The 25,127-nt window shown below is 35.7% G+C and overlaps 1 protein-coding gene across 4 annotated transcripts in view; it reads left to right on the top strand.

The window, feature by feature from the left end:
• The window catches only part of WDR72 (WD repeat domain 72), a 187,462-nt gene that overhangs the window by 3,751 nt on the left and 158,584 nt on the right, over positions 1 to 25,127 (top strand). For 2 of the 4 annotated variants that reach the window (XM_064365697.1, XM_064365694.1), the window contains exons 2-11: positions 757 to 921; positions 7,761 to 7,867; positions 13,885 to 13,963; positions 15,228 to 15,402; positions 16,400 to 16,476; positions 17,968 to 18,087; positions 19,038 to 19,219; positions 19,564 to 19,660; positions 24,079 to 24,220; positions 24,586 to 24,831. In XM_064365697.1, coding sequence (XP_064221767.1) covers positions 769 to 921; positions 7,761 to 7,867; positions 13,885 to 13,963; positions 15,228 to 15,402; positions 16,400 to 16,476; positions 17,968 to 18,087; positions 19,038 to 19,219; positions 19,564 to 19,660; positions 24,079 to 24,220; positions 24,586 to 24,831 — 1,378 coding nt within the window. In that variant the 5' untranslated portion in view covers positions 757 to 768. The remainder of the gene's footprint in view (positions 1 to 756; positions 922 to 7,760; positions 7,868 to 13,884; positions 13,964 to 15,227; positions 15,403 to 16,399; positions 16,477 to 17,967; positions 18,088 to 19,037; positions 19,220 to 19,563; positions 19,661 to 24,078; positions 24,221 to 24,585; positions 24,832 to 25,127) is intronic. The other 2 variants (XM_064365698.1, XM_064365695.1) reach the window with 1 other exon arrangement.

The raw sequence follows: 25,127 nt of genomic DNA, 5'->3' as shown, positions 1-25,127 counted from the left end.
CATTTTTTGATACTTATGTATTCATTTTAATCCTTGCAGCTAACATATGAATGTGGCAATTTCACAGAGATTATTGTTTAGGAAGATACCAAATACAAAAATAGGTAAAATAAAAATTATTAGTAAAAATAAAATATATAGATGACGGGGTGATGGATTCAGCACACCACCATGCCACATGTATACCTATGTAACAAACCTGCATGTTCTGCACATGTACCCCAGAACTTAAAGTATACTAATAAAAAAATAGAATATGGCAGAAATTATGATAGTCATACATGAATCTTTGAACACTAGAAAACATTGTTTTTATGGAAGAGATTTATTTTTTAATATCAAATTCCCCAATTTGAGGTATTAGCTAGATGGAGAGAGAGAGTTTGCAAAGCTGACTTCAAATTATGCCATGTAGACAGCTCTATGCTTCTTGAGAAGCCTAGCAGGGCTTTGCAGCAAGTTGGATGTAGCCATAGGAAGACCTGGGTGTGAAGTGAATAGACTATTCCTTTCTTTCTCAATAATAAGGAACTGGAAGATAAGTCATTGTTTTTTGATGAATTAGCAGTGTGCTTGGTAATTTCAGTGTCTGATGACTACCTTCTCTTCTAACTGATGGGGAAGCACCCTTTTCCATAGCCCTAGGAACACATCATTGAAGTTTGGTTCATCATAAATCTGCTTTATAATATTATCAGTTTTTTCAAATTTAAAAAACGTGACCATGTATGCTTCTTTCCTTCTTTGTGTGTCCAGGATTCACCCAAAATGAGGACTTCCCTGCAGGCAGTGGCACTCTGGGGACAGAAGGCCCCTCCCCACAGCATCACTGCCATCATGATCACTGATGACCAGAGAACAATTGTGACTGGAAGTCAAGAGGGTCAGCTCTGTCTCTGGAATCTCTCACATGAACTAAAGGTTAGTGAAAGCTATTGATATTGAAACAGACACCATTCACAAAATAAGCACAACTTGCATTTTCTGTCTGCAATGACAGTGGAAGGTTTGCATGATTGTTAAAAAGATGCTTATGAAAGTAATAAATTGATTTTACTTCTGAATTTTGAGAAAATAAAGTATTATATGATTGATCAAGATCATATTTGAAAATTATATTATGAATACTGCTAATCTTAGGTACCCGCTAAGTATTATCCCCCTTTAAGCTATGCTGAGTTTTACTATTTTATATCCTGAATTATATGTTTAAGTAACTGAACTACAGGCATGCAAGTATAATTCTAAAAATTATGGCTCATTAATCTAAACAAAGGACACCCTTGAAAGCCACGATTAACTAAATGAGTAATATCTTAATTATCTGGGTGTTTCTGCTGGTTTGGCCTTCTTGTGATTCTTTTAGTCTCTGCCTGCCTGTGATTTTTACAGATCACATCAAAATGCTCTAAATCCAATTTACTATTGTTGTCCTTCTATTTCAGAACCTGACCTCACCTAGAATTTGGCCCATTGATTAGCAATTAATTGTCCCTGTCTCAAGTCATAAACATTTAACATATCGGAATAGATATTTGCTTAACTCTAGCAGCCTCTAGACCCAATTTGAACATTTAAACTAATGATGTAGTTAAAGTATACTGCCCTCATTAAGAAGCCTTTTAAAGATCAAAGACTATTTTTAGCCTTTAAAGTTTGTCACTTTAAGACCTAAATTAACAATTAATTGTAATTCTATTTTATAGTATAATTAATTAACATCTCCCGTCACTGAACACTTCTACTATAGGACTGTCAAGAACTGCATAGCAGACCAGCTCAGCTTAATGCTAATGAACATTCTTGAAAGAAGGATGGGTATTATTGCAACAGTTGTGCTTTGAAAATAGTGGCCCCATTTGAATATTAAGACATTAATTTCCTATTATAATTTAAACTCAGACTTCTAAGTGACTAAAGTATCTTGCTTATTTTTAATGTTTAAGTGTATTATTTTGTGGCTGGAATAGTTGTCTAATATTAAGTAGGTCACTATAAGCTTAATAAATCTGGAATTCTAGCATCTTTATATTTATAAAGACATTGCTAATATTCATTCAGCATTTGTTTAGCATACATTTGTTGAGTGCATGATATAATTTGGATGGCATGGTGGGTACTCATTCATAAGTTCAAATGTGAATGATAAGACCTGGTGCTGGCTGCCCAGGAGATTACAGTGCAGTACAGAAAAAACAGGCTACTGTAGGGCAGTTATGATACAAGGTACTCTAAGTGAGGAATGGTCTGCACTGCATAGTCAGTGGACAGGTTATGCCATGCGTCTCTTAGGAGCAAGTCTTCTGCTTAGATACAGAGTAGTGGTTTTTACAGCGGGCAGTTTTCCTCCAAAGAGACAACTGTTACTGTCTGCAGACATTTTGGAGTTCACAAATGAAGGACGAGAGATACTGGTGGCATGTACTGGGTGGAGACAGAAATACTATAAACATCATATAGTGCATATGACAGCTCCTCACAATAAATGATTTTCCATTCCAAATGCCAAGAGTGCTGATATAGAGAAATCAAGGCATAGAGATATGGGCTGGAAATGGAATCCAATTGGTGAGAGTGGAAGAAGCAAAGTTATCCTACATTAAGGAGACAGCCTGTGCTTGGAGGAAAAAGGAGGAGCAGTCTGTTGCCTTACCTAGGTGTGAAAAAGGACTAAGAGAGGTAAAACGGGGAAGACAGAGGCCTAGACATGGAGAAGTTTAGATGACAAGTAAAGGAATTTTTATTGAATTCGCTAGAGCTATTGAGGAGATTTAAGTTGGGGATGGGATCAGCTTTGTGTTTTTGAAATTCACTGTGAGGACATTGTGGAAAAGTTAATTACACAAATAAGCTACTGATTAGTATAAATGTGAGATACTCCATGTAAAGATTTTCCTGAACATTTTCTATGGCTAACCACAGGGCCACAATGAGTAAACAGCATCTCTTATTTTCCCATCAATCTTGCCCACACATTGCAACTGATCAACTATTAGTAGGAAAAACTTCAGACTGAAAAAAATCAAGGGCAGTTTTCAATTCTCAACAAATCCTGTTGTTATGCTTAAGATGGTCAGGTGAGCAGATTAATAGGTTAATGCTTAGTAGTTTAATTTTATTTTTGTTTAAAAAATGTGTATATAAAGGAATAATTTGGGTAGGGGTAGAAAAAATATATCCTCATTAATATGGCTGCATTTTCATGTACATATATTCGTATAGTTCAGAAAAAATGTAATAGATATTAATTCATTTGGAAAATAGATTTTTATTACCCACATGACATTTGCTAGCTATTCAAATTAAATTTTTGGTCTTTTTTTTTTTTTTGAGACAAGGTCTCATTCTCTCGCCCAGGCTGAAGTGCAGGGATGCAATCTTGGCTCATTGCAAACTCTACCTCCTGGGTTCAAGCGATTCTCATGCCTCAGCCTCCCAAGTAGCTGGGATTACAGGCGCCTGCCACCACACCCAGCTAACTTTTGTATTTTTAATAGAAATAGAATTTCACCATGTTAACCAGGCTCGTCTCAAATGTCTGACCTCAAGTGATCTGCCCGCCTCAGCCTCCCAAAGTGCTAGGATCACAGGCATGAGCCACCGACCGTGCCCAGCCAATGTTTGGTTTATTATTGACAACTCCTTCTCCATTTCAGGAGATCTTACATGTTTTCTGTTTTGTAATTTAATTTTTATCATCTTGTTTTACAAAATAATGAGGAATTTACTTCTTTCACACAGGAGGCAGTGGGGGAATTTGACCTTAGTGTTATATTTTAAAAATTGGCATGTAGGAGAAAAACACTGGATGTTTGTTTTTTCTTGAGGTGAGATCTCACTCTGTCACCCAGGCTGAAGTGCAGTGGCATGAGCTCAACTTACTGCAGCCCTGACGGTCTGAGCTCAAGTGATTCTTCCCTCTTAGCCTCCTGAGTAGCTGGAATCACAGGTGTGCACCACCATACCCAGCTAATTTTTTTATTGTAGGGATGAGATCTCACTATGTTGCCCAGGCTGGTCTTGAATTTTTCGGCTCAAGTGATCCTCCTGTCTCTGCCTGCCAAAGTGCTGGGATTATAGACATGAACCATCGTGCTTGGCCAGCATTGGTATTTTAAATAATCATTTAGTTAAAATTTTGTTTTTACTGTAGAAAGGTTAATTTTAGTATTTCTGAGGCAGGAAGACAAGATATTTTTAAAAAGTATTTCAATAGACTATTTTTGAAAGCAGTTTTAGGTTCACAGCAAAATGGAGTGGAAGGTACAGGGAGTTTCTATACCTATCTGATCAGCTGCACCCTACTCCCAACACACATCTACACACAGTCTCCCTCACTATTAACATGCCACACTACAGCAGTATATAAATATATATTTTATTTATATATATGTGTGTGTGTGTGTGTGTGTATATATATATATATATTAATTACAACCAATTAACCTACACATCATCTAGAGTTGCTTTACTCTTGGTATTGTACATTCTATGGGTTTTGACAAATGTATAATGACATGTATCTTTTTTTTTTTTTTCTTGAGATAGACTCTCACTCTGTCACCCAGGCTGGAGTGTAGTGGCACAATCTCGGCTCACTGCAACTCTGCCTCCCAAGTTCAAGCAAATCTACTGCCTCAGCCTCCCAAGTATCTGGGATTACAGGCACACACTACCACCCCTGGTAATTTTTGTATTTTTAGTAGAGATGAAGTTCATGCTGTTAGCCAGACTGGTGGATTCATTATTATAGTATCATACAGAATAGTTTCACTGCCCCAAAAATTCTCTGTGTGACATATATTTATCTCTTGCTCCCCACATCCTTGACAACTACTAATGTTTTTATTGTCTGCTAAGTTTTGCCTTTTCCAGAAGGTCATATAGTTGGAATCATAAAACCTTTTCAGATTGGCCTCTTTCATTTAGTAATATATATCAGAGGGTTTTCCATATCTTTTCATGGTTTGGTAGCTCACTTCTTTTTAGTGCTGTATAATATTTCATTGTATAGATGTACCATAATTTATCTGTTCACCACTTGAAGGGTATCTTGGTTGCTGTCACATTTTGGCAATTATGAGAAACCTGCTGTAAACACTTCTTTACAGATTTTTGTGTAGATACAACTTTTCAACGCATTGGGTAAATATCAGTGAGCATCATTGCCGTGTTGTATGGTAAGAATATATTTAGTTTTATGTGAAATCACTAAACTCTCTTGCAAAGTGGCTGTGCCTGTTTTACATTCTCACCAGCAATGAATGAGAATTCCTGTTGCCATATCCCTGCCAGCTTTTGATGTTGCCAGTGTTCTGGATTTTGGCCATTCTAATAGGTGTGCTGTGGTTTCTCATTGTTTGTTTTTTTTAATTTGCACTTCGTTTATTACAGGTGATATGGAGCATCTTTTTATATGTTTACCTGCCATCTGTATGTTTTCTTTGCTGAGGTGTCTGCTCAGATCTTTCGACTATATTTTAATTAGGTTTTTAACTTTTTTATTGTTGAATTTTAAGAGTTCTTTGTATATTTTATATTATAATCCTTTATCAGGTATGATTTTCGAAAATATTTCTCTGTGGCTTGTTTTCTTATTTTCTCGATATTTTCTTATGTTTTATATAAATAAGAAAGATCTTTTACTTTTAGAAATTTTAGGTAATATACAAAATTTAGAAGTGAAAATTGATGCCTAAAAATTCCTCCGTGGTAATTGGTCTGATATGCAGTCTATGACTAATGGAATTTTAGTCCTTTCTATATTAACTTTATTGAGTTGTAATTAACTAGTAAAAATGATATAGATTTAAGGTGGACAGAGTGATGATTTGCTACATGAATACATTGTGAAGTGATTACCCATGAATACACTGTGAAGTGATTACCACAAATGATATGGTTTGGCTCTGTGTCACCCAAATCTCATGCCGAATTGTAATCCACACATGTTGAGGGAGGGACCTGCTGGGAGGTGATTGGATCCTGGGGACAATTTTCCACATGCTGTTCTTGTGATAGTGAGTTTTCACAAGATCCTATGGTTTAAAAGTGTGTGGTACTTCCCCCTTCACTCTTTCTCTCTCCTGCTCTGCCGTGGTAAGATGTGCTTGCTTCTCTTTCACTTTCCACCCTGATTATAAGTTTCCTGAGGCCTCCCAGTCATGCTTCCTGTTAAGCCTGTGGAACTGTGAGTCAATTAAACCTCTTTTCTTCATGAATTACCTAGTCTCAGGTAGTTGTTTATAGCAGTGTTAGAATGGACTAATACTACAGTCAAGTTAATTAACACATCTATCACCTCACATAATCATTTTCGTGTCTGTGTGGCAAGAACTCTTAAGACCTACACTCTCAGCAGATTTGAAGTATATGAAATTAAATATATATAACTATAGTTAATATAGTATTAACTGTAATCACAATGCACACATTAGATCCCAAAACTTATGCATCTTATATATAACTAAAAGTTTGTACCCTTTGAGCAACATGACTTCATTCTTCCCTCACCCTCAGCCCTTGGCAACCACGAATTCTCTGTTTCTATGAGTTTGACCTTTTTAGATTCTACATATAAGTAAACTCATATAGTGTTTGTCTTTCTGTGTCTGGATCATTTTCTTTAGCGTGATATTCTCTAAGTCCATCCATGTTGTCACAAATGGCAGAATTTCTTTCCTTTTCATTTTTTAGCTGAATACTATTCCATTGTGTATGCAGTCAGCCCTTCATGTCCATGGCTTCTGCATCCATGGATTCAACCAACTGTGGATCAAAAACTTGGAAAAAGAAAAGAGGGTTGCATCTGTACTGAACATTTACAGACTTTTCCCCTTGTTATTATTCTCTAAACAATACAGTATAAAAGCAATTTACACAGCATTTATATTGTATTAGGTATTGTAAGTAATCTAGAGATGATTTAAAGTATATGAAAGATGCCATAGGCTACATGCAAATACTATGCAATTTTATATAACAGACTTGAGCATCCTGTGATTTAGATACCTATGTGGTGGGGTGTCGGGGGGATGGTGTCCTGGAACCAGTGCCCCGTGGATAATGATGGATGACTGTATGTGACACATTTTATTTACCTCTTTATCCATCAATGGACACTTAGATTGTTTCCATATTTTGGCTGTTGTGAATAATGCTACAATGAACGTGTGTGTACAGACACCTCTCTGAGATACTGGTTTCATTCTTTTGGATATATACCTAGAAGTGGGAATCCTGAACCATATGTAAGTTTTATTTTCATTTTTATTGAGGAACCTCCATACCATTTTTAAAAATAGCTGTACCAATTTACATTCCTACCACCATATAGGGTGTTATGGAGGTTTCAAAAAGGGTAATATTCTCTCTTGTATTATTTTGTAAAGTTATTTTGAATTCTGAACTCTGCACATTAATGTGCTCCTCCTACTGAGGGGACGTTTTGTTCATAGGAAGCATCAACACAGACTTATTTGTATTCACAACCTAGCTGTCATAAGACAGGTCTGGCAGTCATGGAGGTTTCATGACAGACACCAAACCAAAACAAACAAAACCTGTGTACAACACAGTTCCTCTACCTAGAAGTTTGTTAGTCTGTGGATTTTGACATTCCATATATCAGTTTTCTTGAAACTTGTATACAGCAAAAACATAACAGAATTTCCTAATCAGAACTGTGAATAGTATATTGTGGTGTTTTTATTCTTCAAACAGTTTACAATTATTTAAAAGCTCACTCTCATTATTTCTAGATTTCAGCGAAGGAACTCCTATTTGGTCATTCAGCTTCAGTAACATGTTTGGCAAGAGCAAGAGACTTCTCTAAACAGCCCTACGTTGTTAGTGCTGCTGAAAATGGGTAGGTATGGTGTGTAAACTTTGTCCCCTTCTCCATTTCCTACCCTTATGAAAAACTACAATGGGATACAAGTTTAGGGCTGAAGGAAACCTTTGTGATCAATATGTGCCTCTCACATATAGGAACATTTAGATCATCAAAGTTTGAATAACTTGTGCAATGATCCCAAGGAATGTAATCAGTATTATGAAGTCTCACTCAATACTTTTGTTGCTGGAATGGGACCAAGATAAGCATCTCAACATGTGTATCAGAGCTTGTGGCACTCTTCCTGGGTGAAGGTTAGTGAAAAATGCCTAGTATTCTAGAAGCAGCAATAGAAAAGTCTAGGTGCTTGTCTTTTCTCATGTAGTAACTCACTTTGAGCTCTTAAGCAAACCCATCTAAGTTTTTATAGCTTTACAAAACAATTGAATAGTTACAATCTTCATGTTGTACCCTTGTTTGATGCTATTATAAACTAACAGGCTAGGCATGATGGCTCATGCCTGTAATCCCAGCAATTTGGGAGGCTGAGGTGGACAGATCACTTGGGGTCAGGGTTTGAGATCAGCCTGGCCAACATGGCGAAATCCTGACTCTACTAAAAATAGAAAAAATTAGCCGGATGTAGTGGTGGTGACTGTAATTCCAGCTACTCAGGAGGCTGGGTCAGGGAGAATTACTTGAACCCAGGCAGAGGCTGAAGTGAGCTGAGATGGCGCCACTGCACTCCAACCTGGGTGACAGTGTAAGACTACATCTCAAAAAATAAAATAAAAACAAATCAATAAAACTAACAGAGGAGAGGACTCAATTGTGAATAGAATGGTAGGAGAGAGATTGAGGAAGGAACATATCCAGTGATTTTGGTGCAGTTTCATGGGAGCAAAGCTTTCTCCCATGAAATAGGACTCACCTGTAGGAAAAAGCCCCACTGATGGAAGAAATACTATGAACTAGGCTCCTGACAAGTTATTTGTCAAAATATATTTAGGAATATGGTATCAATTCAGTGTGCATTTGTGAATAAGGGGTTTGGCTTACTAGTTGAAACAAGAAAACCCTCTCTTTTGTTTCTAATCCAAAGGGAAATTGTATGCTTCTGGATTCTGAAAACCGAAAGAATAATGAAGAATCAAGGTCCATCTTGTATAAACAGAATAGTTTAATAAAATGGCTAGTTGAACAGATAACAAATAGATACCTATTTTCATAGCTTATAGCAAATCATTAATTATAATATTTAGAGGGATTGAACTTTGGATATGTCTAAAGTGAAATGTCCTAATCCGTTCCTTTTTTAACCTTTGCCTGTAGTTTTCATTCACTAGGTCTGCCACAAAGTCGGCTACACAAGCTGAGATATTTATTCCCAATCTAGAGAATTTGGGGGATGGTGAATTTTTTTCCTGGGACAACATGAAGAATTGAGAAATATGTATAGCTGAGAAAAAGATCTGAAAAGTTACTGAGTTTCAGCTTCAAGTTTTTGCCCATAGTAGTCTAACTACAAAAGAGAAACAAGAGTTACTGGATATGTTTTTGATGAAAGATAAATTCAGCTGTATGAGCCCTGTAAATATTGATAACGAGCCTAGGAGTTTAGTTTCAGTCTAACCAGCTGTCCTCCTTCGCCAGGCTGATTTGAATTTTCTAGAACTTTGTTCTTTTGAGGTTTCTAAAACTTATTCTGTATCTGTAAATACTTCTTAGGCAGTACCTACATTTCAACTGCTGTGTACTTAGCAAATCTTAACTTTATCCACTGGAAGTTATTATTATCCTTACTAGGTTTGCCCCATTGTTTTCCAAACAACAATGCATTTTAGATTTGAGGAGTCCTGGATATCGGCTATGGACTTAGCATTTTTACTTCCATGAGAATCAGAGGGACCCAGAGTTGCTTTATGGCTCACTGTTAAATATTTTTCCCAAATTAATATTTTATTTGTAGGCATACACCTTCACATTCAGCAATCACAGAAAATTCCAGAATAAGAAAAATAAACAAACTATTGGAGGTCTGATGTTAAAACAACAGAATGCCAAATAAAAAGAGAAGATCCTATAGGTAGACAGTGAGAAAAAGCAGATTATTTACAAAGGAATGTTAATCAAGCAGAGAGCTAACTTTCCAACAGTGAAGACAGCAGTGAAATCCCTTCAAAAAGTGAAGAGAAAATATCTGTCAGCTCGGAATTATATATCCAACAAAATCACCTTTGAAAAATTGGGGCAAAATAATAAACTTTCAGACTAACAAAAACTAAGCATGCTCACTACCAACAAACTCTTGATAAGTAAAATAACACATTTCTAAATGATATTCTTTAGTAAAAAGAGCAATGACTTTAGAAGGAAGATGTGAGATGGAACAAGGAATATGGAAGGAAAACCAGCAAAGCTGTAAAAAATTTAAATAAACACAGACTATAAGACATAATGATATTTATGTACACCCACTCACACACATGCAATTCTGGTCAACAATAGCATATAGTAATGTAGTGATAAGATCCCACATATTCTGATGTTCTAGAGGTGGGTAAATATGTTGATTAACTTTAGACCTTAAGCTATATTCATATGTTTACATTTCAAGTATTGTTTAGTAGCTACTAAAACAATAGACAAAAGAAATAAAAAATAAAAGAAGGAGCATGTAACTTTCAATTTAAAAAGAAAATATGTTGTTGAATTCAAAGCAAACAAAAATTTTTTCAAAATGGGACAAATAGCACAAAATAAGTTAGCTGAAGTAAATCTGAATAAAATAGTCATTCCAATTACATTTTATCAGATGTATCGTGACCAAAATAAGGCTGGTATAACTGTATTAATATTTTATATAAATGTATATGTATAGTTAAATTTTAAGGCAAAAATCCTTGGTACCAATAGAAAGATTTACTACTTATTAATAAAAGTATTAGTCACTGGCAAGAGATGACCCCAGAGAAGTAGGGCAGCAGGACTTGGAGGACGCTAGGAGAGTGCTTCTCAGACCTGAGCAGGCACCTGCAGAGTTTGTTTAATTACAAATTTCTGGGCCTCACTACCGAAGATACGGATTTAGTACATCCAGGCTGGGGTCTGTTAACTTGCATTTCCAAAACATTCCTAGGCAATGCTGGTACTGTTGGTGCAGAGCACATATTTGGAGCAGTGAGTACCCACATTTGGGGCAGTGAGAGAAAATGTTGGGTCAAGAATTACGGGAAATTTATTAGTAATGATATCATTCATTGAGATAGTGAACCAGAGGGAAGATGCTATGCTCCGTTTTGAACGCGCAGGGGGTGATCTCCTGAAAGTCATACAGATGGAGATGTCTAAAAATTAGTTGCATATAGAAATATAGAGCTCAGGTAAACAGGTCCGGACTCCCAATAGCATAATAACAGTACCTGAAGCCAGGGGAGTAGATAACTTACCCAGAAAGAGAGTGTAAGCATGTTAAGAAAGTATAAGACAAATATCTAGAGAAAACCAGCACTTAAGAAGCAGACAGAGGAAGAAGAGGAGTCTGAGAATGCCGAAGAAAAAAATGAAAGTATAAAGGAAGACAAAGGAAAAAAGTTTGAAAAATGTCATACACTTCCAATGCAAGATGGCAAAGCAAGTATTTATGTTTATCTCCTCTCCTTCCAGACACTTCTTTTAAAGTTTGAGCAAAATATAGTGTTATAAGCACGCAAATATGAGAAATAAGAATGAGGTCAGGAGAAAATAATATATTTCCAAAAGATAGAAAATGTGTGGAAGAATGGTGGCCGATACATTTAACCATGGAATATATTTTTATTGAGGTGCTGAGGTGGGGATGTAAAGTAGAATATGACCAAAAAGTGCCCCTTTTCAAGGAATTCGTAGTGAGAATATAACAATTTTCTAATTTTGTATGTTGTAGACACTTTCATCTGTGTTTTTTATTTCATTGAAATAAAAATTTAAGATTTTTAAAGATTTTTAAAATTGTTAAATTTAATTTTTGTTATAATGAAAGTTGATTTTAGCTATGTACAAACTTAGGTGACAATTTTAGAAAATGAAAAGTACATGCTTTTTAGTAGATCGATTTCATGTCTTACTTTTATGTATGTAACTTATATGGTCCCAGGTAAGATGTCAGTGTTACATTTGATACACCACAAATTTACTTTCTTTTATTAAATAAAATTGATAGGCAAAGAGCAAATTTTCGCTTTGTGATATATTTGCATTTTTCAGATTTAATATAGAAAATAAAATGATAAGCAAACAAATAGGGAAAGCAGGGAAAGCACTGGGATCCAACATGGTTTAAATACATTGGTATTTTCAAAGGAATTTTCACTGATGTCCAGAGTCCATCCCTGGAAAATGTGAATTAATTGGCCTGATTTGATATCTGCATTGGGTCAGCCATCAGTATTTTTTAAAAGTTCTCAAATAAGTCTAATGTATAGCTAGACTTTAGAGCTACTGATTTAGGAAAAGGCTAGAAAGAAGTCAGCTGACCAGGTGCTTTTCAAAGCCACACATACCAGATCCCAACACAGAGTCATGGAACTGGAACCTCTGAGGTAATTTTTGGAAAAATATTAGGTGGTTGTTGATGCATAGCTAGAGTCAAACACCTTGTCAATAAACTCAAATCCCTTAAAGAGCTAAAATTTTATAATTTTGACTGCTTAAGATTCAATTACTTTAACTTTGAGATACATTTCTTTATTTTATAGAGGCATTATTAGTTTGCCTTACTTTTGAGATATATTATTTCAATATTTACCTTCCTCCCAATCTTACTGTTTAGTACATACACACAGACACACACAGAGATTTTTTTCCTCCTGTTTTATAGAATTATATGTCTTTTCAGGTTACCTCAAATCTTTTTGGAATGAGGTTGGATATAAATATAGGGAAAAAATCTATGACTATTTAGTGTCTATTTCTAGAACGCGATTTCTCAACTCAGCACTAATGGCATGTGGGGGATGTCCTATGCACTGCAGACTATTTGGCAGCATCCCTGGCCTCTCTCCACTAGATGCCAGCAGTGTGTTCCTAATTCTAACAACCAAAAATATCTCCAAATATTACCAAGTGTCCTTGGAATGTAGGGGGAAAAGGGGGTAGCTAAATCACCCCAGTTTAAGAACTACTCATTTAGAAGATTGAGTTCCAGTGTTTGGTTAGAAAAATGAAAAAGCCCACAAATGCCAAAAGCATACAGTTGGTAACATAATTCGTCTATATATTTTGCTTCCTAATATAATAGCAGTATCTTCTTTAAGGCCTATAAAACTTATGTTTTTCTTGCATGGAAAATTTTGCTTATGTGTTAAAACTGTCAAGACTGAAGAATGTTACCAAACAATCCTGAAACCGCCATTCTGATTTTTGTGAAGTCATATAAACCACCCTATGCTGGGTGTATTTTGTAACTGTATTTTAAAACGATGTCTTTGTAATATATAACCAAGTACGAGTTTTTGAAATAATAATGGTTTTCTAAATATTAAGTGGCAAGGATTATTTCAGAATTTCAAGTCAGGAGTAGCAGAGATAAACTGTTATCAATGATAGACCAAATGTAGCCTCTTGGTGGCACTGTTTGTTTTTACAAAGATGATACGCTGACCTCAGAAGATGCAGCACTTGATACATTATGATTTTCAGAATATGTAGTTTAAGTTCAGTGAAATAAAGCATTTTCAAGAGGATACAGTTTCCATGGAAAGATTGTTCTACTGTCACTAAGAGGCTGTGATAGCTGTATCCCCACAATTTGTTGTAGGCTGGGTTGTCCCTAAAGAAAGGTTTGCAGGCTGGCAGCGGGGTGTAATTACCCAAACAAAAAGATACAGATACAGTATGTCATCACTGCTAATGACCACAACATTTTCTTGCCCAGTAATCTGTAACAAAAAGCCACATAAAGGATCAGGCTGCACTTAAGTGCAGCACTAAAGAAAAACTTGGTGGCACAAAAATTATTCCAGCCAATTGAGTGGAAATGACAGAGAATAATACGAAGTTGTCTCTGCTAGGGAGATGTGTGTTTGGAATGTCACCAACGGACAGTGCGTGAAGAAGGCTACACTTCCTTATAGGCACACTGCAATCTGTGTAAGTACGCTTACTTCCTCCAGAGCATTTCCGGATTCTGCAACTTGTTTAGGGCATTTGCAAATACACTTCTAAAGAACTATCTTTGGAGAATATTCTTTTCTTGAATTTTTATTTTGTCATGAGGGCTGAATGCCATCAGTAATCATCTGCTATTATGGCATTTTTCTTTCCCAGAAGGTATTAGTCAAGCAGATTTTTCCCTTGATTCTTTCATTTTTGTATCTTTCTAACAGATTTGAAAGACAATGTCCATATGTTGCCTTAGTGACACAAAACACACATACTTGTACACATGTAAAAATTCAGTGTTAATGATGTGCTACGTTATAAAGCATAATTTTTTCTCTCTCATTTCCAATTTCAACCCCTATTTTTTTGTGTGGATAGGATCTTAATTTCTAAATGTCTTACTTATGAAATGAGAGCAAGCAGCATAACTATAACTTTTATGATCACTTCCCAATCTTTAAAGCAAATCTTGGCTTTTAGTAGATGATTTTCAAGCATATGCAATGTGGTTGCATGCTTCCAATGGTGCTGACCATGTTTTGAAATATTTCATACTTTTACTGTTGATGATTTGCATTGCAACATTCACAAACTCTCTTCTATTTTTCTGGGAATAAAATCCTGCACAGAGAGAGCTGGTTAAAAGTAGAATGCATTACTTGACCTTTAATAAAAGATTTCCAAAACTTATTTGGTACAATAATACTTAAATGCCCTTCAAACCCTTTATTTCTTTTTAACATACAGAATTGTTGCTTGGATAAGGAACCAGGGTTGTGTTGTTGTTATTTTTTTTTTTTCTTTAAGAGACAAGGTCTTGCTCTGTCACCCAGGCTGAAATGCAGTGGTGCTAATGGCGGCCTCAAATTCCTGGCCTCAAGCGATCTTCCTGCCTTAGCCTCCCAAAGCACTGGAATTATAGGCATGAGCCACTGTGCCTGGCCCCGCGGTTGTTGTTTAGTTCCAAGTTGCACTCAAGAAATAATATAAGTGTGAGCTTTCTATAATTTAGAATAAAATCACTCCTTCCAAAAGGTCTCTCTTTCTCCAGAAAAATCATGAGATGCAAAGGAGACTAAAGTGCCAATGGGAGTTTGAAATAACCGAACTAAGAAAAATTTGAGCTGCGATTCAGTTCAATACCTTAATTGATCGTAAGCTAAAACTAAAATCTGGAGAAGTCTTCAATGTAGACAAATTATGTTAATTTCTAGTTATAATGAAATGTTTGCTTTGGTTTCCATATACATAGTATTACCACTGCTCATTCCGGATGACAGGAGAAGGCTGGCTTCTTTGTTGTGGAGAATATCAAGATGTCCTCATAATTGATGCCAAAACTTTGGCTGTTGTTCACAGTTTTAGATCATCTCAGTTTCCCAATTGGATCAACTGCATGTGCATTGTTCACTCCATGAGAATTCAAGGTAATAGTTGGATATCATCTGACAGTAAGAGATCACATATAAAAATATCTACTTTTGAATTATTTGTCAAAATATTGGGCAGGAATTCAGAAAGAATGCTTCTTTATGTTTACCTATTAATGAGGATACATCTGTAATACGTCTGATCAAGAAAAACTAAGAACACCCATGCCAGTGGTTCAAAACATTGGAAAGTCAGCAAAAGGTTATGATGAGGTGGAAAGAGGAGAATCTGTTTTTTTCTTTTATTTTGTTTTGTTTTTCGAGACGGAGTCTCACTCTGTTGCCCAGGCTCTAGTGCAGTGGCATGATCTCAGCTCACTGCAGCCTCCACATCCCAGGTTCAGGCAATTCTCTGCCTCAGCCTCCTGAGTAGCTGGGATTACAGGCACATGTCACCACACCTGACTAATTTTTGTATTTTTAGTAGATATGGGGTTTCACTATCTTGATCAGGCTGGTCTTGAACACATGACCTTGTGATCCACCTGCCTCAGCCTCCCAAAGTTCTGGGATTACAGGCGTGAACCACCACACCTGCCCAAGAATCTGTGTTTTTATAACCAAGTTCTACTTGTTACATTTTCAGAGTGACAAGCAGGTTTTGTTGTGGGTTAGCAGGACTCCTGGAATTTTGCCCTGCTATATCTTCTGGATGTAGTATTGATAATTCAGTTCCTGTAATGAGCGACTGCAAAGGGAAGTGGAAGTTGGCTCCTCACTTACTTCTGAAATAGGAAGGCTTCATGTTATGATGATTTGCAATGCAGTCTGCTTCCAGTGGCGCTCTTCTTCTATCTAGGAATCACTTTGAAAGTTTAAAACAGATTTCAAGCATGATGTAGAATGTTTATTTTTTCTACTTAAAAAGTAACTCAAAAGATTAAAATTTTCCAACTACACAGCCCTGCATAATTCTCAAATGACTATGAAATGATTTTTACATGCCCAATTATATCCATGGTCAGCTTATATGTGACTTTTGTTCTTTTCACAGAAGATTCTCTCTTGGTGGTATCAGTAGCTGGTGAGCTCAAAGTATGGGATCTCTCCTCATCTATCAACAGCATTCAGGTTGGCTTGGGAACCCTACTCTTTTTTCCCTACAATTTCAAGCATATTCATCAAAACTTGTAAATTATGAGGCTATTACATGCTTATTGTTAAAAGTTCAAATAATATAGAAGTGTATAAATTCTACCTCCATAATCTACCCCCATCCATCTTCCCAGGGGTGATCGTTGGTACAATTGGCTTGTATCCTTCCAACCTCTTCTCCATGTATATATAAATGTTTTCATTTATACACACACACACATATGCACAGAGAGAAAGATTACATTTTTAATTTAAAAAAAAATGGCGGAGTATCTTTCTGGTCCTTACAGCAGAAATCCCCCTTTCTTCTGAGTATGTGTTAACAGTGGCAGGCAAATGACTATAAACAACTGAGAGGCACATCCCTGGGGGGTCCAGTATATTCACCTCTTCCCTGACATCAGGCTACAAGTTGAGATGATGGACGAAAGAACAACCATACTATTTGTGTTGATGACAAAATTATTTAGGCTTCCCCAAGGAGCTCTGGGATCTCTTTAGGAATTTATTGGTTGAGGAAGCCTAGGAATTTTGTTGGTATGCTGAGCTCAAGAAATACACATCCAGCATTATCACAAACTTGTTGGGAATATAGTAATCTATGTGCCATGTGTTGGCACTTTGTTCACTTTTTTTTCTTAGCAATTAAAATACTAGGCGAGGCATGGTGGCTCACGCCTGTAATCCCAGCCCTTTGGAGGCCAAGGCGAGTGGATCACCAGAGGTCAGAAGTCTGAGACCAGCCTGTCCAATATGGTGAAAACTTGTCTCTACTAAACATACAAAAAAATTTAGCTGGGCATGGTGCTGTGCACCTGTAATCCCAGCTACTTCGGAGGTTGAGGTGGGAGAATGGTTTGAACACAGAAGGCAGGGTTTGCAATGAGCCGAGATCATGCCACTGCACTCCATCCTTGACGACAGAGCAAGACTCCGTCTAAAGAAAAAAATAAAAAATAAAATAAAATACTGTAGGGTTTTTTTTAAGTCATCATTTTACATTTTTTTGTTTGACCTTTCTGCTATGTCTAACGGTCTGTAGCTTATTCTTAATCTTGACATTCTCAGCATCCAGCCATAGTTCCCCACAGAATGTTTGTTAAATGATTGTATATAATGAGTTCTTGAATCCAAGAGGATTTCCTGATCACAGCTTTTTTTTTTCCCCAAGAAATACATCCTTTATTTCTTTAAAAACATTTTTTAAGACTTTCAGAAGTACATATACAGGTTCGTTATAAAGGTAAATTAAGTGTGGTGGAGGTTGGTTGTACAGATTATTTCGTCACCCAGGTACATAACTTCTATTGCAAAGTAACTTTTTAGTTCAAAACACTCAAAAGGAAACTCAAATACTTTTCATTTTATAATGGTGTGATCTACTTGCAATGTATGGGAAGCAGGTCTTCTCATGGCTGTGTATAAATTACCTGAACTAGTACTAAAAATTTTTCTTTCCTTTTGAAGGAAAAGCAAGATGTCTATGAAAAAGAATCCAAGTTTCTTGAGTCCTTGAACTGCCAAACAATACGATTTTGCACATATACTGAGAGACTTCTCTTGGTGGTATTTTCTAAATGTTGGAAGGTATTACAAAATAATATAGTAAATATCAGTGATATACAAATGTAATTTGGCTTTTTTGTTTTGTGCAAAAATAATAATATGATTTAAATATGATAAAAATTCTCTATAATAGTATTACCAGAACATGGAATGTTGTGTCTTTTATGACTGACATACTAGTTTTTAACTCTGTAATAAAATTGGGATAGATTACTACATATTTAATATCATGGTACGCAACAGTTTTGTATCTCAAGATACTAGATATTTAGTAGTCTATCCTAATTTTGTTAACAACAAACCATAATAACAGCTCTAAATTATTTTCAAAATTTGGTATCTATACTTCAGAACTAAAAATATACTTTTCACCTACATAGTTTGATTATACTTTTAGATGTTTTACTTTTTTATTGGTTTTAAGAGGGAATAACATTATTTCTTGAGAATATGTTCACTGACACTTCCAAGAAGAAAGAAAAGCTAAGTTGCCATCATTTCATAGCATTTATTTTTCTTTAAAGTTTTGTATAATGGGATTGGTTAACAAAACTCTACAGTCTTACTCGTATGATGACAATGTATTTTTAAACAAAGATTTAAAAGTATGTGGTCTAACAAAAGATTTATGTGATATACATTTTTTATGTGCATAATAAATTTTCAAATGTAAAACTTGGTCTATTCATTATGGAAATAATAAAATTACTTAGAAATTTGGGGATTTTTGGTTTCTATGTTTAGTGTACACACTCTGGAATGAAATAGCCAGATGAACTTTATCCACTGAAACCTACTCTAAGATAAATATGAGTACATAAGTGATGGTAAAATATCATCTTAATATATGAGTACAGTATAGTCTATTAACACTTACTATGATGTTATATTATTACTATCAGAATTTATATTTACCTTATTGGCAGATTAGATTTTAACCTTTGATAATGTACATCAACTTTATATTTTAGGTTTATGATTATTGTAATTTTTCCCTTCTGCTGACTGAAGTTAGTAGAAATGGGCAGTTCTTTGCTGGTGGAGAAGTGATTGCTGCCCACAGAATCCTCATATGGACAGAAGATGGTCACAGTTACATCTATCAGCTGCTGAACAGGTGGGCTCAGATGGGAGCGGCATACAAAACATTCAGGTAGAAAATGAACTTTGGGAGGTTTATTATGTAAAAATCCCTGCATGCTGCCCATGATCAAAAACCAGAACAAAACAACTTTGGCACTAGAAGATTTACTCTGGGCTTCGTAGGCTTCAGCCTTTGTACAAAACAGCAGGGGATGGAGGGATGAGATTAACCATGTATAACTTGTACAGCTGGTGCTGGGTTTTCAAAAAGTCACTTGTAATTATTAACCCAACAATTTCTAACTAGAGTTTAGAAACTTGAACGATACCATCCGGCTTTTGAAAGCGGGAGGGGGAAAAAACGAAAAAAGAACCCCAAAGTTCTAAACTTTGCTTTTTATTTTTGCCACGCAGTGGGCTTTCGAAAAGCATATACCCTTCTGATGGAAGAGTGCTTAAAGAGACCATTTATCCTCATTTACTGTGCTCTACTTCTGTGCAGGAAAATAAGGTAATGCAAGAAAAAAGTGAGTGCCTCAAAGCTGTTTCACTCAGTTTCTTGGATAAGTGCTGCTTTGTCTGTCACAGAGTCAGGCTTGAAAAAAATTGAATTGAAGCATCCCATCAACTTGTTAATGAGAAAATCAAGTTTAATTGTCAATGGCTACCAAAGAGAAAACTTTGTCTTTAAAAATCTACTATTTTTAAGACTGTATTTTAAGTTTATAATGAAACAATATATATTCATTACAGGAAAATTATAAATGTTGAAAAGAAACAGAATTGCTATTTTCACTGCAATAAATATTCACTGAGTTTTTTTTTACTTTGCTGTATTTACTTTTGATTGGAAAATTTTCAAACATTTGGAAAAGTTGCAAGAGTATTGCAGTAATTACTCATATGCGCTTTACCTAGATTCACCAATTATTAACATTTTTCTATATTTACTTTCTCATTCTGTCTCTGCATTTGTGTGTGTGTGTGTATATATATATGTACAAGCACATACACACACACACCACACTTTTTTTCACTGACCCTTGTGACAGGTGGTTTGACAAAACATTGTTAACATTTTATGTATCTACTCTAATTTTTAAACTTTATGAAATGTTTTATATTGTTTTTCTACTTAATCATAAATTGATATCATTTTCAGATGTATTTAGCTATTCTTATGAATAAACTTTCTTGTTAAAGCAAATATAATTATGCTTTTGGCAGAGAGTTGAGAATATAATTGTGAGCTTGTTACTTGACTGAATCATATTTTGACACCCCAGTAAGCCTGAAAACTTAAGCAGTTATTTCATTTCAGTAGTGTTATCCAAAGTGTTTTTTTTTTTCTTAAGCCTTTGGACTTTGTCATCAGTTAATTATCCCAAAACGTATTTCATGGAGAGTGGAAGAGTTTTGAATTATTGATGTGTCAACCAAGGAAGCATGCTAGTTTTAACAGAATGATGGTTTGCTTAATTAGGCAGCATAGCTGTTGGAAATCCTATAGTTCAGTGATTGTCCCTTTAACATATCTGTGAGGTTTTGCTGTGAAAACTTGATTAAGAAACTGTCAGCCAAAAATTAGAACCCCAAGTGCCACTGGGGCACAAGCAAACTTTATAATTATGGCATGCATCAATGACTATTTCTTAAATTATTTGTGGGCAGCAATAGTTTCTTGTTTTGCTGTTCATCACAAAAGCAGTGTTGGGGCTTACTCAGAAAGGCATATTTAGTTATGTTTTAAAGAATCTGCTATTTCCTTCTCTTTAGCTTTGAATACATTTTTACAAAGCACAGTTTGCCCTGAAAGCCAATTATCAGTTGTGCCCTTCTGAGGCTTCTCATTCCTACAAATTTCAATGCTAGATGTAACCATGAGGAAAGAATACAACAACTAAAAAAATAACTAATCTCATGGGAAGTTACCTTGCTTTGTTTCTCAAAATGTGAAAACAAACTTATGGGTCTTTTACCAATAATACTTGTTTAAACAACCATAGCTGTTTCTGTATCTTAAAATCGAGAAATGCCTAGAAAGCAGTGAAATATGAGTAGAATATTTGGAAACTGGAAAAAGCTGATCTGCCTGTCCTTACTTGCCTTTTGTCCACCGCATAAAGTCAGACTTTCTTCACCTTATTTAAGCATCACCAGTGTTCACTAAATATAAGAGTTCCTAATCTCTCTTGAAGTTACCAGGTAATGAAGGCATTGTGGTAGAATGAGATGAATTTGATACATGCAGTGAGCTTAGACAATACTGCTCTGTAAACAGGTAGTATTGTCCAGACTCATTTTTTGGAGTTATACCACAGTATTAAATCTCCAGGTTTGACAGTAACCGGTTCTCAGAGTTACTGTTTGTAATGCCCATGAGCATTATCTGCTGATGGAGTTGCAGTGGTGAGAATGGGGATTCATCTTTCCTTCCAGTAACTGCATAGGATCTCCCTGGCTCCAAATAATAGCTGGTAATTGCTGAGGCCTGTGGTGCAGGGGTCCTGGCTGTTGAGATAAGGAACTGGGCTTCCCAGGGTCTCAGCCACAGAGTAAGGCTGCTGTGCTGAGGTGGGAATAGCTGGGAAAAAAACAGCCTAAGGATCGCAAATAAAAAATGTGTGTGCATGAACTAAGAGTACTGATGCTGATGATGATGATGATGGTGATGATGATAAACAACTTTGTTTCAGTCCTTATTAGCGTCAAACATACAAACAACCTCATTTACTTTAGTTACCACCAAGATCCCATTTTGAAACTGATGTTCGGAGAGGTGAATTCCCAGGATTTGAACTCAAGTGGTTTAGTCCAAATCTGGTAATGGGTTTTGGAGTGAGTTTCTCAATTATTCTGAGAAAAGAATAACAAGAATTGTTAAAATTAATTGAATAGGGATTAAATGTCCAGGGACCATTCTGAGCACCTTATCTTTATCTACTTATTATTTCTCACACCAATCCCATATATCAGGTGCTTTTATTAGTCTTCTTTCACAGGTAGAGAAAATGAGACAGTGAGGTGTACCAAATTGCCTACAGTAAGTAACGCGCTCTTTTAATAGAGCTATCATGTGGTAAAGCCAGGATTTGAATAGAGCAGTTAGCCCAGGGATTTCAGTTCTAATGGCTATGTTTTATTACCTCCTGGAGGATGGAGACTCTCATGGACACTATGATGAAAAATCAGAATTCACATAGTAAGGGACTATGAAGAGGTTTTCAGGTGAATAGCAGAACTAGAGGCAACTGTTTGGAAGGAGGAGGAGCAAGGGACCAAGGGGTGAATGTGAGCACGTGAGAGGCAGCAGTGTAGAAGGTGAAGGCAGCCGGGATGAAAGCAACAGGGAAATTCAACTGCAGGGGCAAAGCACCAGCTGGGAGGAGCTGTGCTGCCACCAACTTGAGTAACCCACCAGCCTCTTGGATTTTTAAATCAGAATAACCAGAGAGTTGGAACAATCAGTTCTAAGTGCATACAATGGTAGGAGAGTTTGAGTAGCCAATTTAACCAAATTTTATCAACACCATTTCAAATAGCTATAAAAATCATGTCTATAAGACACCAAAGTGCCCTCTGAGCCTTAAAAAAACTTATTTAGAAACTGACTTTATTGGAACCATTTTTCCGTGATGCGCTTATTTCTTGGGACTACAGGGAATTCATTACACATCTTGGTTGGATGACCTTGGATTGGTTTCTTATTTTCTGTCAGAGTTTTCTTATTTTCGTATCAAGATAATAACAATGTTTACTTACTACATAGCTTTGTCGTGAAGATTAAAGGTAGCTAGTTTTGGCCCTTAATAATCACTAATGAATAGAACTTTTCACTAATATGTCTAAATCCAGACCTTAAAGCATGTATTTTGTGACTAGGAAGCATCACTTTTCTTTAATTCTAGCACCAGCAGTTGGCTTTCTTTTTAGGATGACTTTTACTTCTGCACCGAAGAGAGTTCAGGCTTTGTTTTTGTAATCACTTAAATGATTTTGATCCCTTATGCATAATCTCTATTTTCAAACCTGCCCACAGAACAGCTGTACTGCCCTGAGAAGGACCAGGGATGCTCTAAGCACATTCACTAGTGAAGGCATAGCTTTAAGGGCACTGGTGCCCACTCTTCATATTCTGCTTCAGCAAGATCATAAATTATATATAATGTATATACAATGTTAAATATCATACATAATTTATATAATGTATAACATTATATATGTACACACACACACACACACACACACTATAAATTATGAAATCCTTTTCCCTTGTGGCCACTTGAGAAATCTGAAATCAAGTATATTTAATCTAAAAAACAGTCAACAAAAAGTGAGAAACATATTAATAACATAAAATTACTATATAAATATTAGTTGTTGCTGTTTTAGCTGACCATTAGAACTACACAGGAACTATTGTATAACAGTTACAATTATAACTATTCAGGACCTGGGTTCCTGAATCAGAATTACGGAGTCAAAGCCCATTGCCACCTCTAATCGCCTTAGACAGATCAATCTCTTCACTTCAAGTTTTCTTGTCTGTAAAATGAAAACAACGCTAGTACCAATTTTATAAGGTTATTGTGAGGATTATTTAACTGAATATGTAGAAAGCCCCTTGCAGTAATGTGTACACATAGCAGTATATATGTGTATACATATATATACACACACAAATAACATGGTCAGTAAATGTTAGATACTCATATTAACTTTCTGAAGTCTATGACTTTGCTTCTTGTTTTATAAAGCCTCTTTAGTCCTAGATCACAGATTACTTCTTTGAAATTTTGAAACAGTGGGAAATAAATTGAAAAGACTTACTTCAGTTATAAAGTGTTGTTTCTCTGTTTAAAAACAGTGGCCATCTCTCCATAGTTAGAATATTTCCTACATAAAAGCTCACTTTCTGTTTCGGAACAGAGCCGTCCCTTTGTTATGGGCTACATGAACGAACGGAAAGAGCCTTTTTACAAGGTACTTTTCTCTGGAGAACTCTCAGGAAGAATTACTTTGTGGCACATCCCTGATGTTCCTGTGTCCAAGTTTGATGGTTCTCCTAGAGGTAAGTCAGTTTCCATTTCTAGTCACATGTCTTCTTAGAACTAATTTGTAATTAACTCATTGGTTCTTCTAAGGTGAGCAATATGGGATCACAAACAGGAAAAATTTATTGTGTACTATTATGTATTAAATGACAACATAAAAGCAGGTATAAACACAAAGCTTATAGATCTTATATAGTAACACAACCGATATAATTTATGTTAACATCAATTGAACTTAACAAGAGATAGACGCTGGCAATATGAATAGGGGATAGACTGTTAAACGGTATTCATATTTTTGAAGGGAGGGTGCCTTGATATTTTCCATGTCTATGATGCATTGATAAACCAAATTTTCTTTTTGTGTTTGTTTTCTTTTTAGAGATAGCAATAACTACCACCTGGACTCTTCAAGATAATTTTGATAAGCATGATACTGTGTCGCAAAGTATTATCGACCATTTCTCTGGGCTTAAAGATGGGGCAGGAACTGCTGTAGTCACTTCATCAGAGTATATCCCAAGTCTTGATAAACTAATATGTGGCTGTGAAGATGGGACAATTATCATTACCCAGGCTTTGAATGCTGCCAAAGCAAGACTTCTAGAAGGCGCTTCTTTAGTAAAAGGTCATTGAATTTTATTTGACACTATTTATTTAATTTATCTAAGCTGCAATTTCAACAAGGTGCACTAAAGAAGATTTAGAGACCTAAAGAATTTACTGGCATTTGCCAATAAATGTGTACCTATTTTAATGTTAAAGTAAACCATACATATAGGGTTTAAAAAAAAAACCTCAAGCAGAAGGTTATACTGTAAGAAATGAGTTTTTCTCCTTACTTGATCCTCCAGTTTCTTTCTTCAAAGGCAACTGCTAATACCAGTTTATTTATACTTCTCTTGAAATTTTCTATGTGTATTT

This window comes from Aotus nancymaae, unplaced genomic scaffold, assembly GCF_030222135.1.
Source record: "Aotus nancymaae isolate 86718 unplaced genomic scaffold, 86718_ANA_hifiasm-v0.15.2.pri h1tg000062l, whole genome shotgun sequence".
Taxonomy (NCBI): Eukaryota; Metazoa; Chordata; class Mammalia; order Primates; family Aotidae; genus Aotus; species Aotus nancymaae.
The sequence above is the reverse complement of the archived record's forward strand: the minus strand, read 5'-3'. Positions and strand labels throughout refer to the sequence as shown.